At 43.2% G+C, this 19,992-nt stretch overlaps 1 protein-coding gene across 1 annotated transcript; it reads right to left on the bottom strand.

Annotated features, from left to right (window-relative positions):
- Window positions 1-1,950: 1,950 nt before the first annotated feature.
- On the bottom strand, window positions 1,951-18,019 carry LOC128299836 (SET and MYND domain-containing protein 4-like). Its single transcript, XM_053035954.1, has 3 exons — window positions 16,581-18,019; window positions 16,345-16,522; window positions 1,951-2,187 (listed from the first exon to the last, which is right to left on the bottom strand). The coding sequence occupies exons 1-3, from the start codon at window positions 18,017-18,019 to the stop codon at window positions 1,951-1,953; spliced, it is 1,854 nt and encodes a 617-aa protein (XP_052891914.1).
- Between the last annotated feature and the right edge of the window lie 1,973 nt (window positions 18,020-19,992).

The raw sequence follows: 19,992 nt of genomic DNA, 5'->3' as shown, positions 1-19,992 counted from the left end.
ATTTGAAAGTAGTTTAGAAATTTTTCTACTTTGCGCACGATGGTAACTTTAGATATACGCCTAGAGCAGCGAAATATGGTAATTCCACATCTGACTCTCGGGGTTCGATCGCCGAGCAAGCTTTCCAATCGGGTTGCGGGTAGAAAACAACAATACGGATTCAAATCATTCAAAAGGTCTCATTACCCAAATCTTGATATTCCTTAAAGTTACAAAAAATCACATAAAACGTACGTAAAAATGGATTTAATTTCTACACTGTTTAAATCTTTCATACATACTGCCCACCTTTCGTGTCGTTTTATCATCCCTATTCCCCTTCCTATCAACCTCTATCTGCAAATTCATTTTCTACCCTCGTTGCGAACTCTGTTATTATCACTTGTAATACCACTATTACTCAGGACTTCACTGCCACACCACCACACCCGTGTGCCAACGAATAAATTTGCTCCAAATGAACAAACGAACAGTTTTCCCCCAACCGACACAACCGCAGGGGAACCCCCAAACCGGGGCACTGAATGCTGTTGGCACGGGTACGCCGAGCTAAGCGAAAAAGAAAAACGCGCTAGTAACGAACGAATGAAAGTAGATAAATTAAAATTGTACAACTCCCTCGGTCCGTGCATCAATTCGTGCCTGGTTTGGAACAAGGGGACCAGACTAAGACGCACCAGACCAGGTCCAGCAGCCGTCCTGCTGGGCCGGCTGGGCACAGGGAAAACTTTTCCCAGATTAGCATCTTGATGCTCGTGCAGAGCAGGACTACACGCGCAAGACTGGACCACCGAGGTCCTGGGGTTCACACTTCGATCCCGATGGCCGCGGTGCGTTTCTCCCTTTCGTGCCGCAGCGTGTCAAAAAACACTTTCACAAGCTAAAATGCTACTTTTTAACTTCCTCACTTAAAAGAGCCACGGTTCTACGTTTATCATCCAGCGAAAAGCTGAATTGTTTCTGTAAAGCGCTCTTCCCACCGCTAGACCCAAGGGGTGTAAAGTGCCTCCCGAAGGAACTTCCCAGCACCCGGGGTTCGATTTCCGGCGTGCGGGCGGGCAGGGCCGTAAGTATGGCGCGTAAATTTTATCTACAACTAGAATTTATTCGCATAATTTTTCTTCTGCTTTATCGGCCATGTTTCCACCAAGATGGATGGAGCGTGAGCGGCGCGGTTGGAAAACCCCAAAAAGAGATTCATCGGTTGCGGGCGTAAAGAAAGCGAACGGAAAGCGACACAAACCAAGAGTGCGTCGAGAAGTGAGAAAAATGTCCGATTTTACAACTGATCTGACTGGTGTAATCCCATTGGACGGGTAGCGCTTGTTAAGCAGCAAGTGATGAAATTTATTGCAGTGAAACGAGATTAAATGTACGCACGGTCGGTGCGGCTGCGAAGACCAGAACCGTTTGCATGCTGATAATGGGGATTTATGCTAAGTTTAGCAACCATGCAAATGTCGGGTTTTAATTGAGCGAAATAATTTTCCAGACTTTGGAAGAAATCTTTCCAAAGGGGTACAGGCAAGCAGCAGACAGGCAGATCTTAAAGCTACTGCAAACATGAAATATTTCACAATTTCGTTTTAATTGCTCCGAAACATTCGTTCATTGCAAGAAAAGAAAAGCTGTTTGAGCTGTTTTGCCACACCATTCAACAAACCGATTAAGATAGTTTTTATTAGCAACGAACATGCACGAGCAATCGTTTAGACTTTAAACGTCTCGCAGCATCATCCTCGAATAAACCATACCAACAAAGCTGTTTTCATAATGGTATCAGCTCATCGACTTTAGCTCGTTCTTGTTCATACATCGCCCGTTAAGATTCGAATAGTGGCAATTATTATACCACCAGGCACCTTCACTCAAGACGGCACAATTTTCACCCGATCTTTGTTCATTGCCCCGATCGACAGTCGAAAACTTCATACCCTTTTGGCTGGAAATTTACACTTTTTCAGTGTTATCATTTGGATCTCCCTTCACGTGATTGGAGCAATCCACCGGCTGCGAGAGTATTTGACTCGTCGGAGTTTGCAACACCGTAAGATTCTGGCCTAACGTTTCGCTGGGCTGATTCAAGGCCCCCAACAATCCATCGTAAAAGGCCGTCTGATGAGAAAGCTTCTGTTCAAATGATTCTCGATCCTCCTTCATAGCGAACTCCAGCTCGATCAGCTTGTACTGTAGATATTCCAACTTATCAGAGAGCACGATTATTTATTCACGATTCTGTAACGTTTTCTGCTTTACCTTCAACCACCTGTTACCGAAAGCAAAACTAACGCAACTAATACGAAGCTTTTGCGAATTCGGTTAAACATGACTGAGCTGCTTGCTAATCTAAAAACCAAACCTCAACCTTCTCTTCTCACACAGTGCTAGAACGATTGATCCTTCTTCCTTTTATAGCAACACGTGGTTATAGCAACACATTACCTTCGTTTTATAGCAACTCGTGGTTAGATGATCGTTTTAGAGCAGCGTAAGTTTAAGACAAACAATTTGTAAGAAAAAAAAGATCAAATGTCAAGATTCTGCGTCGCTGACCTCGTGGCATTAGACCACACATGTCAAACAGACTTGCTACCCTCAAGGACTTTCGATCTTATCTGCGGAAGTAGCAGAATCCAGTACAAATGAAGCGAAAATCTGGTGTCCAAATCCACGGCTACGAGCCTAAATAATCAATACTTAAACGCGCACGACAGAAATCCTCGTCCGAAGTACCTCGTCCGGAGAATCCTTTACTTAGATTGACGAACCTTCAGTCTTGACAATATTATTATTAGATGGGTGTCCTCCAAGATATCTTCGTGGTAATTCAGCGAGTCCCTCTGTAGTATACTATTAGGCGAAGTTAGGGATGCGATCGTCGGTCGTTGCTTCAGACGTAGGTCACTGCACTTTCGTACGAGTTCGATTAATACTACTATCTCATTTCCGAAATTACACACCTTACCGTTCGATTTTGGTTTGACGATTCGGGGATTAACGGTTAGTATTTCCGTGTGTACATCCGTAAAGGGTTTTTTTAATTCAATTTACGTACTCAAATTTTAGCTTAAGTTCGCGTCGTCGCAAGATTTCACGATCACGGTCGTCATGTGGTATACTATTAGGCGAAGTTAGGGAATTTCGTTTATAGTGTATGACTTTTTATTATTTGTTTATATATTTAATTTCTGCATACTGTCGGGCAGAGTTTCCCCTTACGCGGATATAAATTCTGATGCCCTCCGTTAATCATAAACCGCTATTTATACCAAAATCCTACCTATCTAGTCCTAGCTAACATTACGTATTCCTAATTTTCTTATGCTAACTATTCTAATGGCTATCCCTATTGTTACGAACGCGAAAAGAGTTCATGAAGGAACACGCTAGCAGCCAAAAGGGGAATAAACATAACAATCAAGAAATCCGCGAAATCGGTCGAAATACAAAGTATGCGAACAAAATTCATAAATGAGCATGCCAGCGCTCAAAGGGGGAACAAAAACATAACAATTGAAAGATACGTGAGGTCATAAGTAAACAACGTCCGGAGACCCGTTCGAAAAGCGTATAAACAATAAGATCCCTCACCGTTGATACTGTAAACAAATACAATCGACTATACGACAATTATCGCAAATAAGCAGACGCAATACGACTGTCCACGGGCGTGTACACCCGACACCAATAGATTTGCCAGCATAAGAAGAATAATTCGATCCTTCAAATACAATATATGCTAACGTAAGGAGAACGATTCTATCGTTCATCTCGCTTTCTCTTTCAACTCCTAAGACAGATTGTTAGTATATAAGCAGGAGAAATTGTTAATAAACGAGACTTGTACTTTAAACCTCAACCGGTGCTTTTCGAGTCGCTGGGTTGGCAATCGAGTTGTACGGAGGTCCACATTAGGAACTTATTCTGATTTATCAGAACAAAAGCCTAACTGTCCGACCCGAACAATTCCGAGCGCCCTCACTTCTACGGTTTTCCGTCTAGCAAGGTCCACCGTTAGAAACTAGCTCCGGAATTCCAGAGCCAAGCCTAACGTCCGATTTGGCTACGACGGTCCGAAACTAGCGCGAGAGTTTCATGGTAGACCAATCTTCGCGTAGTCTACCTACGGCGGCGGACCAAGCAGTCCGAACTTTGTTCCCGCAGCAACACCTATCTTTATGTAACCTATCCTATTCTATCTGCGTTCCATTCTTCAAACAGATAGGTCATTTAAAGCTTTCATGACTCCTGCGCACTGTTCATGGCAATATAATCCTATGACCGGATTAGTATACTCAATCAAAATCCTTGAACTTTCAAGTTGTTAGTGTCCTAGCATTTCAGGTACAATAGAGACATAAAGATTACATTTGATTACATTTTACAGATTACATAGCATTGTCATCTTAAATTTCTTGTACATCAATTGGCTAGAGCTCTCACACGTGGGACCTACCCCAATTGCTAATGGTGAGTTTTAATTGTATTTTAATTTCTTAAAGGTCGAACCCATGAAGAACAGCAAACATACGCATCAGCTACCGATGATAATCCAGCTAAATGTATTGCACTAACAGCATCCAGCAAACAAAACGATAAGAAACTGCGTAAAAAAAGCGTCTCAATCTTCTGATGCAAGTTGGATGACCGATTTGTCCACAAGAAAAAATCCCCCGGCGACCATGATGCCCCTCGTCGTGGACACCGTTTGGGCAGATTTGTGAAAGGATGCAATCGCTTTAAGCCTCCAACAGTCCGTGCGGTGCCGGGTTTGTAAGCTTGTCAGCCGACTTGTTATCTCATATGCCCCGGAGCAACATGTTGTCTTTTTTTTTTTGTGTGCCCTCCATGAGCGCTCTATCGCATCAGCAACGGAAGCGATCATCTCCGTTCGGGGTTCTTACGGTGTTCCCATTCCCATTGCTCCACATGGTGGGCGCATCTTGATGCACCGAGCGAATGGTTACTTACACGCATCCGTTAAGGTGCCGTATGTGACTGGATGTAGCGAATAAAAAGCGCACACCCAAACGCAAAGAAAAACTCTTTCCGGCCATCCAAAGACAGCAATACGGTACGCACCTACGGCAAGCAACAACACGTAGCCAAATGTTGGTGAGATTGGGCCCCGGCCTGCTACGGAAAGCCGCACACCGTGTGCAGAAAACGTGCTGCAAACTTCAAAAGCTCAAGATAAGCGTCAGACCGATATCGGACAGCCAGCATCAGTGTGCCCTACATCAACTCGATCGGGCTTGATGCGTGTGGGCCGCAATCGGTTTCACAACCACCTCGCTGTGTGTGTGTGTGCACGGAAGAGACCAAAAAGAGAACGTGGATTTGGTCTCTAATCCCGACAGACAACCGTGCAGCTTCAATATCGCCCATCAGCAATAGGTCCCATCCCAGGTCTGCCTTGTCACTGCCACTTGTCAACACATTTATCGGACCCAAGCAATCTTCCGCTTCCCAACTTCATGGGAACTTCATGAAGAAGTGCATCTTAATCCTTCCCGTTTTGTTTTTTGTTTTCATTCTCCGTGTTGGATCGGCCGTCTTGGCAATGCTTGTAGCTGGATGTATTGGATTGGGATGTTACATTTGTTTACGCAAGACTTAACGTACTATACCTTACAGAAATTGAAGACATGTACAAATTGCTGCTCAAAGTCTTTCCGGAGTTTGTTTCAATTATGTTCCTAAATTATTCTTAACGTAAAACCGCTTGTTTCATTATGTATCAATATACTAATTTTAATTTTAAATTTGTACTATCTTTGAAGAACAAGAGTTTAATTAGAATGTGTAGTCGTTTATTAGATTTCCCACTAAATAAGATTAATGTTTCACCCGGCAAATGGCGCTTCAAAATTTCTTCGAAGCTATTACATTCACAAACACAGCTTATCTCGCACATTTCTTTTGATGATGAAACGAAAGGCGATGCACGGTTGCAAGACGAAACAAACAAAACCCCACATGCATAACTTATTCATTCGTTGACTGGCAAAAAAAAAGGGCATGATGCTGCGGATGCTTGCTAATGCTACTTGGCCAAGTGTACCAACATCTTTCCCCGCCGACCGCGTGAAGGCTACACGAGCATCCGTTGTTGTGGTTTCGGTAGAAAATTAAATGATTGCTCCGTGCCCAACACCTTTGCAGACGCTTCGCATTCGCATGGCTTATGGTTGGCTTAAGACGCCACCTTTCTTGCAAGAAGGTTGGCCGGAAAGGATTTCCCCCATTGCCATCTTGGCCATCTCCTTCCTTCCAGCACACGTACGCAAACCGTCCTCGGTTCGGGGTGTGAGCAGCAAAACCCTTTCATTAAGGATTTCCGTTTCCCATTTTCGGTGCTTGACTACTGATTACACCCTTCAGGTTGTGCCGAAAGGGTCAAGTGTGCCATTTGACGGTGGGAAGAAAAACCCCCGGGCACGGGTTTTAATGCCAAAGCATGCATCCACTCTAAGTCAATCCCCGTCCGGTTCGGTCTCCCTGCAGCCGGTACCGTAATCCCACACAACTGCGATAGAATGTGCTAAAGAGTTCGGAATGAGCTGGTGACCGGTGGAAAAGAAAACTCCCCCCCCCCTCCCCCCCCCTTATTCACAACCCTTATCCGTATCCCTTTCAGTACCATCCCGTGACCACAACGAGGACAACCACCACCCCCGGGTGGTTTCGACCGATTGGAAAAAAGGGGCTCTTAAAGGAAAGATAATTTTCTCTTAAGCATTTCTATTATTTTCCCCCAAAAACTCACTTAATCGACTCGGAAAGCCAAACACCGTAGCCGCCTCGCTCCCTCGCTACGTCGCCAAGCACGGGCCCATTCAGCCAGAAACCATATGGAGAGGATAGTGTTACAGCGTCATCAAACCCGAGCTCGGTTGCTGGATACTGCGGACACGACAAGAATTTAATCCGATTTGCTCCGATTCCAATCGCACCAGGCAGTATATGCCGGGTAGGATTGGGTGGGAATTTCTTCGGTACAGAACCATGAGTTCCCGGGCAACCGATGAAATGTGTACGATTTAATTTACTTCCTTCTCCATTGAGCACTGACACTGGCAGCCACATTTGGTCTTCGGCATGGAAGGGTAACTGTAGCTGTACGAAACAAAAGATAATTATTTTGGCAGTAGAGTACTCTCGCTAAACGAGATATGAACAAATAGCTGAAAGACTGTGGAGATATTTGCTGAAGAAATATAACAATATAAGAAATTGACCTATTTGACAGACAAAATAAAATCACCGTCTTGGTTAATCTTGCACAATTTAAGAGAAAGATTTGTGTAAACCAACCCGAAAAGCTTAAGGTTTTTCTGATTGCAACCGGTGCTTGACAGAAAGTTGTTGCTTCTTTCCAAGTGAAAAGTCGTTCAGAGAATTTTAAAACATAATGACATCTTTTGTCATTGGGCATTCTAGAGATTTGAGAAATTATCAACACATTTCACTAGAAACCCTTTAAAACTGCTCACTACAATGCTCATCAACTATACGAATAATTGGTCCGCCAGAAGTCCTTGCTGTGGGTGATCGGTTTGGACGGGAATTTTTCCGAGCACCGCCGCTGCATAATCTTAAGTGAATCAAAAACATATCACAAAATGAAACATTAAATCCTAATGGTGATAGTCGAAAGAAAGAATTTCACAAACATCTCATTTACTACAACCAACGCTAGAGCAAAATAAATTCCATTCCATCCAAATAAACCAAATCAATAAAAATGTGGAATTTGGAAAATGTGGATGGCCGAACATCGATATGTGATTTGAGAAATTCTCAACCACTGTTCTCCTTAGTGTCTTATGCAGAATCTACAATGCTAATGCTAGAATGAGGTTCCCCGACAGTAGCAACTAGTACTAATTCACGATAATTCGAGACTTAAGCGAAATAATTAGAAATTACGCGGTCACATTAAGGCGAACTATTGCTAAAGCGATCGCATCTTGCAACAGTTTACAGTTGATAAAGGAGTGCAGGCAGTCCCCGAGATACGCGGTTCCTCTTATACGCGGATTCGGAGATACGCGTTTTTTGGAAATTTGACAGATGAGCTAGTTTATAGCATAAAATCTAAGCAAAAACGGTCGAAAATACCATTTTTTGTCACAAAAAAAAACATATTTTTAACTTAATTTAATGTAATTTTTCTAAAACTCGCCTAATTCGCTGAGTATATTTAGTGCAGAGAAGGAAGTCGACTCTGGGACGTTGAAGTATAAACAAACTTGCATCAAAATTCGAGCTACGCGAATTTTTCCCGAGTTATAGCAGTCCGCTATAATAGCGTATCTCGGGGACTGTCTGTACTTTGAATTTTCACAAAAAATGTGCTAGATTTGTTACATGGTACTATTTAAAGTTTTTTCATTAAAAAACTGTAACTCGAGAATGTTGAAATCGGTTGCCTAACATCTCACATTGTGTGAGATCCTGCCATCCCTCAGCAGGTCGAATAATTTTACTCCAATTACTCCATCATATAATGCAAGCGAAGGTAATTAAGTTATATAAGAAATACAAATTTAAAAACTCATAGTCTCTGTTGTGCATTGCATCGCGGTCTCTCTGTAATGAAGTAACGCGTGCAGTTTCGGCAAACAATACAAAAGCAAAAACTACACTCACCTTCGGGTTCATTGATATTCCTGGTGTATTGTCGTAACGGACCGCAATTATGGTTCCCTTGAAATTGAAAGAAATCGGAAATGTCCGGGTTGGGACACCATCTTCCCAATATTGTCACCATCGTTTGAAACACTGCCCAGGGGTGCAAACGATGTCGATCGGATGCTGATCGTACTTAAAAATTCACTGCACACATAGGTTCAATCAAACATTGCCGAATTTTGTTGGACAGTGACCGTTTCTTCTTTGATTGCGCTTTGCGACGAACATTTTCATTTCACATTGATTTGCATTACTGGACCGGATGGATGCCTGGAAACAATAGAATTAGCCGTAAGCAATTTGAGCAAACGTAGCAAGCATATCTTGGCAAAAGAACTGCCCAAACAACGTCTGTGCAGCCCGTTTAGACCTAAGGTCTGGCTTTAACAAGCAATAATAATGTCATGTCGCACCGGGATTGTTTGTTTGCTCTGTTTCTACTGCAACCAGTGAACCAAACGCATCAAACTCTCAATATATTGGCCAGCGCAAAACAAAGAAAAAGTAAAACCCATTGTCATGAGATGACCAGCAGACCACGGTAATCCCTGGGGGAGCAGGGCTGTGGGCAAATGTCCGAACGCCTCCCCCGAAGTCAGCCAAATGTGGAAGCCATCGAAATGAAAGGATTTGGAATGCTTTTTCCAACTCGAGCCTGATACAAAACGGGTATCCAAAGAGGAGATCAAGGAGGTTTACAGACAACTGAATTGCGCTGCCCAGGGTAATAGTCAAGGGCACAGACACGTGGGGAACTGCACGGAACGAGATGGTTCGGATCATTGCATTGCTGTCCGTTGGTAGAACGGCAATGAAAAAAAAAACGCAAGAATATCTTTCAAATGGCTCAAGCAGTAGATTTGGACTGCACAAGAAAGAAAAGCTCGAATGTCAAATGGTAAAGAAAAGCGTACAGAAGTGCAAACAGAACAATGCTAGAAACACCGGTAATGATCTAACGCCACCACCCACCACCGGAGGAATGCTTGGAGCGGGACAATACTATTTGCACGGAAAGGACGACAAGCTGATTTCTTTTTGGCCAGTGTGCGACCTTTGGTGTGTGTTGATACATCTTCACCGATGGGAGTACACACCACCTGTGCACCCCTTGGAGACATTTTTTGTGGCCATGATGCGGAGCGCCATGTGCGAGAGCTGGAAGGGTTTGCAGACCGTGCTTACGTTCCCGTATCCGTTTGATGGAGTACGTGGTTCCGTTGGATTGTTTGAGACTTTTAATATATATATATATTTTTTTGTTTTATATCTGTATCCTACCCCACTCTGCAGAAGGGCATCGTTTTATGTGACCCCGTTTCGGCATCTATTGACATTTATCGTCAATGTCACTTGTTTGAGTTTGCCCGGTGGACCGACGGGTCAACGGGAGCTTATTTGTACATGCAGCATCCGTTTTGGATGGATTGGTTCGCACTTGGAGAACAAAGAAACCAAGCGCATTTGAACGAACTGTGAAACGATTCTAGTGACTATTCAAGCTAAAGATCCTAGTAGCTCGAGTAGTATTTTCGCACGAGAAGGTGCATTTAGCTAAGTTTCTCTCTTTCGTTCCATTACTCTGCGAGTGTTATCTATGACTTACTTTATGTTTTTTTTTACGTGTTTTCCTTTTCTGATTTGATTTTCATGTAGACATCAAACAGTCGCTTTAGTTCTAGCGTATACTTGCGCTATTCTTCTGGGAAAGTTTAATTTTTGTGTGGCACTTTTTACTATTGCTCCCGGAGACAGTCCAGTGATGAGTGATTCGAAACATGAGACGACTCTCTCAAGAGATTTACGAATCTCCAATATTTGATGTTTAGATATTCAATGCTTTTGTTTGTACAGGCAGTCCCCGAGATACGCGGATCCTCTTATACGCGGATTCGGAGATACGCGGTTTTTGGAAATTTGACAACTGAGCTAGTTTATAGCACGAAATTTAAGCAAAATGGTGAAAAATTGGTCGAAAATATCTTTTATGTCACATAAAACATTTGTTTTTAGCTTATTTTAATGTAACCTTTCTAAAAATCGCCTGATCCGTTGCATAAATCTAATGCAGAGAAGGAAGTCGACTCTGTGACTTTGAGGTATAAACGAAATTGCACCAGGATTCGACTTACGCGGATTTTTTCCGGGTTATAGCAGTCCGCTATAATAGCGTATCTCGGGGACTGCCTGTATTTTAGAAACTACTCTGGCTTATGAATTCCTGATAGTCTGCTTTATAGCTTTAAGAAAAGAGGTTAACTTCAACAATCCTAACCAATAGAAGGTTGAAGTTGACCAGTAGTTGAGGTTTAGTATCTAGTTTACTAGTTTAGTGATACGTATGAAATATCTGGAGATTCTGCAACATTCAGAATTTAACAACAGTGATTCAGAGTCAATCATTCGGTTAAGTAATCTAGCTTCCTGGGTCTTGGGAAACAACCTCTATGTACTAAAAGACCACCTGATAGAAGCTAGTTGTCCAAGTGACAAAATTAGCAACTTTCTGTAACGCACCGACCACCATTGTTCGTATCCTATTACTATGTGCCATCATCTTACATGACTAACTTTTCGCAAAAGTCACACTCACACAGAACAGTACCATAATTGAATCGGACCACAGCACAGTTTGCGTTTGCAAAAGTTGTGCAACAAATTTGATCTATTGTTGGCCGTTCGCTATGCACGGCAACCTGACAATTGTTGGTTTTTGCCCGACACACGTATCACGTGACAGAAACAGAAATCATACCGGACTGCACAGGCCCGATACTGACGAAAACGTGTCCTCGCTTTGAGCTCTCTCTCCCTGCTGCTTCGAACAGCTTGATCGTACTTGGATGCACTTTAGATGAGATCACGATTCACCACCAGCAAGAAGTGGTTGAATAGCTAAGCAAGACAGCATCTTTTCTTTGCCGCGTTGGCAATGATTGCAATGGACGCAACGTACCCCCGGACGGTGCTGGAATTGCTAAAACTGCATAAGCTTTCCTTCAACCGTAAGCCACCACCAGCAACGGACAAGGTTGATGGATGATGTCGTAGCAGTCGCCAGGACGCTTGGCGAAAAGGCTCTCCATCAAGGCTCACCACCGTGTTGGCAAGGTGAGTGAAATGCTGTGCGAATTCCCTTTTATTTCTACCTTTCAACCGGATGGATGTTGCGGACGGTACGGTACGTGGCTGTGGCACGGGGAGGGAGGGGTTTTTCGAGAAGTGCATTTGAACCTTCAATGTTCGGTTTGGATGTGCCGGATAGAAGCATTCAAACGATGCACCGAAAGTGCAACAAGCGTAGCGAAGGAAGGTGTGATGGAATCACTAAAAAGAAGGAGGTCGGAATAAAATCCGAGCTGTGCGAGCTCCCCGTAAGGCGGTGATCTTCCAGCGGCGCTTACGCTGCTGTGTGATACGTACGCGTCTTTCATTGTTGGGCGTGTGTGTGCCTTAGTGTGTGCCGCTCAATGGGGTTATTGTTGGATAAGAAGATTGTAGCCGGTGCGATGGTGTCTTTGTTCGGCTAAGCTGCTTTCTGCAATGCATTTCTTCGTCGCAGTCATGTGCTGATACTTATCGATAAACTTGTTCCGCAATCAAACTTTACCGGACCCCTTTCGGTTTAGAAGCAGCAGCATGGTGCCGTTTTAGAGCATGCTTTCAGCTGTGTTGTGTAGGATTATGGTAAGTACGAAATTGACACCAAACAGTTTAGTGTATCATCCGGATTGCTATTATCAGTGACGTACTTTTATTTTGTCCTCACCTACGGTTTGATGAATTTCAAGCTGTTTGTTTGTTTTTTTTCACTATTTTATAGTAAGGTGGATCAAAACACATGTTGTGAAAGTAACGTACAATGCAAATAAGGTTTAAAAATACAAATCAAGAAAATACTTAAAAGTACGAAAATACTAAATTAAATCTATGAAGTTTTCTATAATATTTATCATGCTATAATATTTTAGCTATAAACATTACTATGAGTGTACTTACCTAGTATGCACGTTTGGTGTTATAGGCCAAAAAGTAACTAAAATAAGATAAAAAAAAACACCAAAACTAGATTAAAAACCAAGAGGTATACGATAGTGTTGAGAGTGAAGCTCAGAGGCCTTTGGGGCAAGATTTGGTAAATTGAGCCAAGACGTTTCTATTCCATCGAATTGACAATACCGCGTATACCAGAGCAACCATCTATCGTTTTGTCTGCCTGTTGACTACCATAAAAGCTCCTGAAGATATTCTTCCCGCCCTGCACAGCGGTAGTCACAGGTGAAACTATACGGAACGATGTACGCTTCCTTACATACTCATAGCAATGTAATGCCCCAACCATGATTCGGACCGGATTTAGCACCACGCCAAGTGTACCACACGATGCCGAAGGCTGTGAAGAGTGAAAGTTAAAAACTGATGGAAATTTTATTTTTCGCCTGGATAGTCGAGTGATAGTACTAAATGTGTAGTGATCGACCGATTTGCATGGTACATTAGGTACATCAGCAGCGTGTAAATATTTCCCTTTCAGTCAAGCTTTTGGCAATGTTTATGTATGGAGCAGAGAAAAACAGGTCACTACAACGTAATCTGTGTGCGAAGATGAACACAATTTCGGTGTCGAGGAATATAAGATTTCATATGGCTTACATATAGGGAGGATCGCTGTGGCATGCAATAATGAACGAAATAAAGATATTCGTTCTGCTCATACCACACAACCGCCAGAGCGAACTTTAAACGCCTTCATTGTATTACTCTAAACGCAAACTCTGCAACAAACGTAGAACAACGATAAAAAATTTGTTTCCGGCCCATTCCCACTTCCACCGAGCGAACCGTGGCACAGACGGCCGGGTCCGGATTTCGGGCATCAAACGAATGGCACACAGCTTCCATTTTCACTTCGCCGCACTGATACTCACGAATGAATTGCGGTTTTCCCGTTCGCTGTCTGGAAAGTTTTGCGCTGCGTCAAATCAGCCTTATGACGTGAAATCAGTCGCTACAGCTGGAGTAATTATTCGGTGACTGGCATCGCCAACTTGTAGCCGCACTTTGTCGCACTTCTCGCCGCGGGAGGTTTGGGTACCTTCGTACTATACTGAATGTGTAAGGTAAGGTGACATTTGCTACCGCATCAGAATTTCACTAATTGTCCCCCGGTGTCGTCATTTCAATTAAAGCGTTATTCGAATGCTATTGAATTCTTGACAATGAGACGGAGTAAGAGATTTACCAGACAACACAACGATGGCAAGCATGGAATGTCAATTTCGTTGGTTGAATTAAGCCCCCCCCCCCCCCCCCCCCCCCCCCCGAAAGGAAGTGTGTGTGTGTGTGTTTGTGTTTATAGCAACAATGTCGATTATTGGAGAAAATCCGCTCGAAATACTCACCGTCCTCTTCTTCTTTATCTGCCATTTTTCCATTTATTCTACCATTTCTGGCATTCTTTGACTTTGTATAACGATAGCGGGATAGTCACAATTCTGCGTACGAGGGATTGATCCGGATGGGTGTTTGAACAGGTCCTGTCGTATGAAGACTGACGCCGCTGACTCTCGGTTCAAAGTTGTTGCAAATCAATTTTACATTCTACGTCCCCAACAAAATTCTATGGATGAATCCAGGTGATGAAGATACTTCAACCTGGATACAATGGCCACTTCACTGGACTGAGCAACTAACAGCTAAAGTTTGCAGCCACATTAGACGACTTTTAACTACGAAGATTCGAGGAAAAAATTGTCGATTATAGTGTATGAGATGGAAGTTAAAGAATCGTACACGGGCTCTGACGCTGGAAAGCATTCTGGAGGTTTTTGGTCTAACAGACAGGCGGCACCCCATAAAGTCTTGATGCTCCGGCCATACGGTAGAAAGAAGCTTGCTGAGGCGTGACCCAGTTGATCGTCTCAACCGGTAGTAGTAGTAGTAATAGTATCGTCTACTCACTGCACCGTTTTGTGAGCATTCTCGTCAACCATTCATCAAAAACGGTGGCATAATTTACGATGCGGTTGAAAAATCCCTCCTCGCAAGGTAAACATAATTAGACGCGATGAGTTTTTTTTCCAAGCGCTGTAAATTCCGTGTCCCGATACGTATCCGGTAATATCCCTTACTGGTGCTACTTCTAGCCCTGGTAGTGGTCAAACTGACCGACCAGTCGGGTCGGTGTCATCGTGGTTGGTGATAAGATTTTAATTTATGACCGTTCGACCCGTGCCCCGTTGCAGGAAATAGGGGAACCCACGCCATTTAGAGCCTTCTGTCGAGCGATTTGGGCGGGTGGGCCGTCCCTGTTGAATCTGCTGCTCGGTAAAAAGCCAAAGTCCAACAGACCGATGCGCCATGTTCGTATGAAAACAATGGCATGAACGATGACGGCTTGACGGGGCCGGGTTGGAGACCAACGGTGGCCCTAGGCTTCGGAACGGAAACGGAAGAGATTTTGCACATTTGTCAAAAGGATGCAACGAATCGGAATGATGATGATGACGATGCAATGGCGCAACCTGAAGGCCGGTGTATCGGTCACACAAATCGCAATCAGTAAGGTGGGCGAATGCGACCGGGCATGAGTGACGTAGGCGAGTTGATAAATTACTGCAGACCAAGTGAGACCGCAATTAATTATAGCCAACCGGTGTCAAGTTCCGTGGTCGAGAAGGGAACCCCGAATGCTTCGGCCTTTCCCACTCGGCGAAAAAGGGCATGTGATGTGAGAACGTTAAAGTATCCCGTTGAAGGGATGCCCTTAGCAAGCTGAAACCCTCTTGGAGGGACTCCTATACCAACCATACTTCCGGGGGCATTACTCATCGGAGGCGCTAAACGATGACAACGTTTGAATGATCACAAAATGTGTTTGTGGAACGGTGTTGAAGAAGCTGTGAAGATTCTATTGAACCCATGCTGTATTGGGTTTGGATGCAAGCTTTCCCCTAGCTATCGTTTCTGAAGGAACTCCGTTTGCTGTTTGTTATACCTTCTGAGGCCTTCTGCATTGAACAACGTAGTTCCTTGTAGTTATTAATTTGAACCTGCCTATTTTAAATCAACCAAACTGTATACGCATCAAACATAGGACAACAGATAATTTTATTTCATGTATTAATGTTAGCGTTGTATGAATAGCTCAATATAAATGAGATACCTAGCTATTAAGAGACTAGTAAATAAACTAGCTTTTTGCTCAAATCATCCTAAATTCATCCCCTTACTTCTGACCATGGTTATTGTTAGAAAAAACAAGCCTTCTTAAGAGCACAAGTATTGTTTCGATTATGATTTCATATACAAGTATCTTAAGATTCTGGGATTGGTTGATTGTCATTAGTGATAATAGTTTAATTATGGATAGGTTGTGATAGTTGAAATAAAATGAAATAATGATATGCCATTTTAAAAGGAAGCATACAAGAAAATATAATAAAATAATTATGAAAATTACCAACCTTCCATACGGAAGGATGGGCATCTAATATCGCGATGCATCCAGTTGTACGGCATACCGCCTATCACAAATATACCGTGCCATATGTGCATCCAATTTCTGTACTGCAGCTGAGGATAGGTTAATCTGTACGAAAGAAAACATCGTTCGGCTGAATTCAAGTACGATCTCAACGCGGATACTCTTCCTGATATTGTTTTAATCCTTCCAAGACTGCTAGAGATATTCTCATCTTCTTCTTTTAGGCAACTGTAGTCATCCAGATCCAGCTCACATGCATCGCATCGACAGATAAAGTGGTATGTCCTCTTCATGCAATACAATCTAGCAGACGTACGGCGGCATTCGTTTGCGTTTAAGCTAGAAGCAAATTGGAAATAGGCAATGGAATATCTATCCCCTCTGTAGGCATACTTACTCGTAAGAATCGAAGAGTTGCTCTCCTGCTGCTATTGGGTTGATGGCTATAACGGCACAGCGTCCATCTTCGAGAGCAATGCGAAACACGTTCGGTACACAAGAATGATTGAGCATACTTAACAATGGCCAAAGTGCCCTGCCATGCCTTTTCAAGGTGATCTCAAAACTATTGGAATCCAAACTGGTTAAGGAAATGCTGTTGACTTGTGCAACTTGCCAATGGCGCAGAATTAAATCAAACAACAGCCGGGTTTTTTCAGCGCTCGTTGCGCACATCGCTCCCAGCTCGGTGCGTTCCAACATTAGCTGATGTATGATGGAGGCTATGAAAACATGCAGACATAGCTCTTTACGACTACGGAGTGCTTGATTGGTTGACAGCACATGTACCGTGTTGTATACATCTTTTGGCGTAGCTGTTGTCCAATCCATCGTAAACGCGTTCACCTTCGATTCGTCCAGACGGTCCAGGTGCTCCTTCATCGCATCCAAATCGTGATCAAACAGGGCAATGGCCGTTGCAACAGTTCGTAATCCTGCCATACCAAAACGCGTATCACCCGCAATTTGCCATAATTCATGAAGGATTCCACATTCATACCGATGGTACTGTTGGTGCGCTTTACTCAAACATTCCTCCGAGCAGTACATTGTGAAGGAACAGCCTTCACACGGAATGAGAGTCAGTAGGTTACTATCGTGACAATTGGCACATCGCAAATATCGGAAGTCTTCGTGCAGCATGGTTGCGAATGGTTTCTCGATGATCACGACATCTCCAGCTTTCAACTTCCGATTAGTCACCACATGGCGTCCGTACTCTGCATTACGACGCACCTCCAAACATTCCACCATTTGGGGTATCTTCGGATGACAGTTGTAGCTTAGTTTAAGCTCTTCTGCCTGTTCGCCAGGGATAACCGTGGCCGAGTTTGGTTTCAACAAACCCTCCTTCGCCATTGCTTCGCGTCTGTTCAGCTTTTCCACAAGTCGCTCCGGGCAGTTTGACTCCCGTGCCAGACGAATATTCTCCAAACAATCCGCGTATCGCTCAAGCTGAAGGCACACCAATGACCGATTAGCGTACGCTATCGCTCTCTCCTCTGAATATTTTTCAGCGCACACGATGCTTTCGTTGTAATATGTAAGAACTAAGAAGTAGTTTTCAAAACGTGTCGGATGGAAGAAATCGTTTCCTTTCTTACGCAACGCAATGGCTTTCGCGTTATTTTTCACATCGGCGCTCAAATGAAATAGGGAGCGATACGGAAAATGGTGCATAAAGCTCTTAATTTTACCAATGATAAACTCAACTAATTCATCGTTAGCTAATTGCCTTTTTCCTTCCGGTATTATACTTGACTTTATCGTCGTCTCCCACAATTCATCAAACAATTCAACTGCTGTACGCTGGTTTGGGTTGTACGTTCGAGACATTTCGATGGTTTCTTTCAACGCAAGACGTCTAGAACAGAAACTCATCATGTAAATTTTCTTTAGTTTATGATTTTTACTGTACTTACCTTCCTGGAAATACCGGTAATACCGAAATACAGACTCAATCCACGTGCTTAACCTGAGGTAGACAGGAGAGCAAACGCCGTTTGGAAGCTAACGTAATCGAACAGGAATGAACATGTATGCCGCCAATGCGAGATACGTCAGGCTGGTACATGTTGATCGTTTTGACATCTAAATGTCATACAAAAATGGTGGGAAAAGTTGAACGTACGCATGTCATTTTCGGTGAAGTTCCACTCACTTAGTTTGGTAAAAAAAATTGTTTGATTTTGTGTAAACTTTTAATGCACATTCGATTGTGGTGCATGATATCAATTATTAATTATTTACCTGTATATAATTACAGATACGAACTGTTCCATAAGCAGAATCGAAATAATTGTTGTTACCCTATTCCCAATGAAAGTGTAGATGTCTCATGCAAACTTGAAAAGTATCGAACGCTTTCGTAAGTTGAGCCAAGAATAGTTTGCGTAGAACGATAGTACAGGCAGATCACTGGTTGACCGATAGTGCAATTCAAAATCTTCACAAAAATGTCATCACAGATGGTGTAATCTCAGCGGCCAAGTGCTACCATAAACAATACCGACCGATCCATTTTCATTTGCTACTTCCAATCAGTGATCGAGCAGCTTATAAAATACTATCCTTCCCAACCGAGGCAAAACTATTCCCATCAGTCCTGAGTTCGGGTTTTTTTTACGTAGCCTTGATCTAAAGCTCGCACGGTACGAACGGCGAACGGATGATGGTACACGGTATACAATATGCGATAAACAATATCTAAACCATACCCGCTCCGTGGTGTACCATGTTTCGCGTTATGCATTGTACACATAAAACCATTTTTCAATTTCAACCCAGATGACTTCGAATTCTCTTATCGTCGCCAGAATCTGAGATGCAAGCAAGTAATGGTCACAGGTGTCACGACCAGCTCGTGCCCTCAGGAAAGAGGCGAAACGCCTAAGTTCGGTCTAAACTTAGTTTCAAACTTGAATCTCCCTTTGTTCAATTGTCCCTAGTCATGAAAGGTGACGAGAGAATATGAACTTTGGGTTTAAGAACAGAATGTAGCCAAACTGTACCTTGGACACTCGAGAATTTGGTGCCCGGCGAATACCCCGTAAGATAGCAATCGTTCCTTTCACGACACATTCCTGGCAACAGATGTCCTTCTACGTAAGACGAATGCATCGAAGTATATAGAAGCAAGGCGAAGCACCATTATTCTGCATTAAGCTCATTGTAAGAGAGTTTCTGGTACAAACCGTACGGTATGGGATATGGGTGAATTAAACCTGCAGGTACCACCAAGACTCAGCTGAGATAATCGTAAAGCTTGAAGCTAACTGATCAGCACCGAAATAACTAAAGTGCTCACACATTACCCGTCGCTCTTTCAGTTACAGCTTTCTATATGGCTCACTTGTTGGACGTGAAAATGATGCCATTCACTAAACCTTGCTCAGGTGATGTCTCAGCAAATCTTAGGACCGATCTCTTCAGGTAATCGATTCGACTCACCTTCTTTATCCATTTCTCAGGTGGAAAGTTCTAGTGGTGAAGTACTTCCCCAATATTCGGATAAGTTGTGACTTCACGATCCTGGTTCCAAGAGCAGTGATTGGTCTGCTTTCATTCATTGGCTTTTTTGCCAGTGGCTGTATATTCAGTCCTGCATACTGTGCTAGATTGTTCCGACCTGCGATTAAGCACAGATCTTGTTTTGTAAGGACTGCAGTTGTCTATATTAGGGGTCAATCAGTCACTGCAAAAGCCATACTGCCCGTCCGAAAGACCTGTCCAGCCGACTTGAGGAATTTCATAAGGTAACTACTAAACATCTTCCCTAAGTGTCTGATAAATAAGCTAAGAACTATACG

The sequence above is a fragment of the Anopheles moucheti genome, chromosome 2 (assembly GCF_943734755.1).
Source record: "Anopheles moucheti chromosome 2, idAnoMoucSN_F20_07, whole genome shotgun sequence".
NCBI lineage: Eukaryota > Metazoa > Arthropoda > Insecta > Diptera > Culicidae > Anopheles > Anopheles moucheti.
This window is presented reverse-complemented; position numbering and strand designations above follow the sequence as displayed.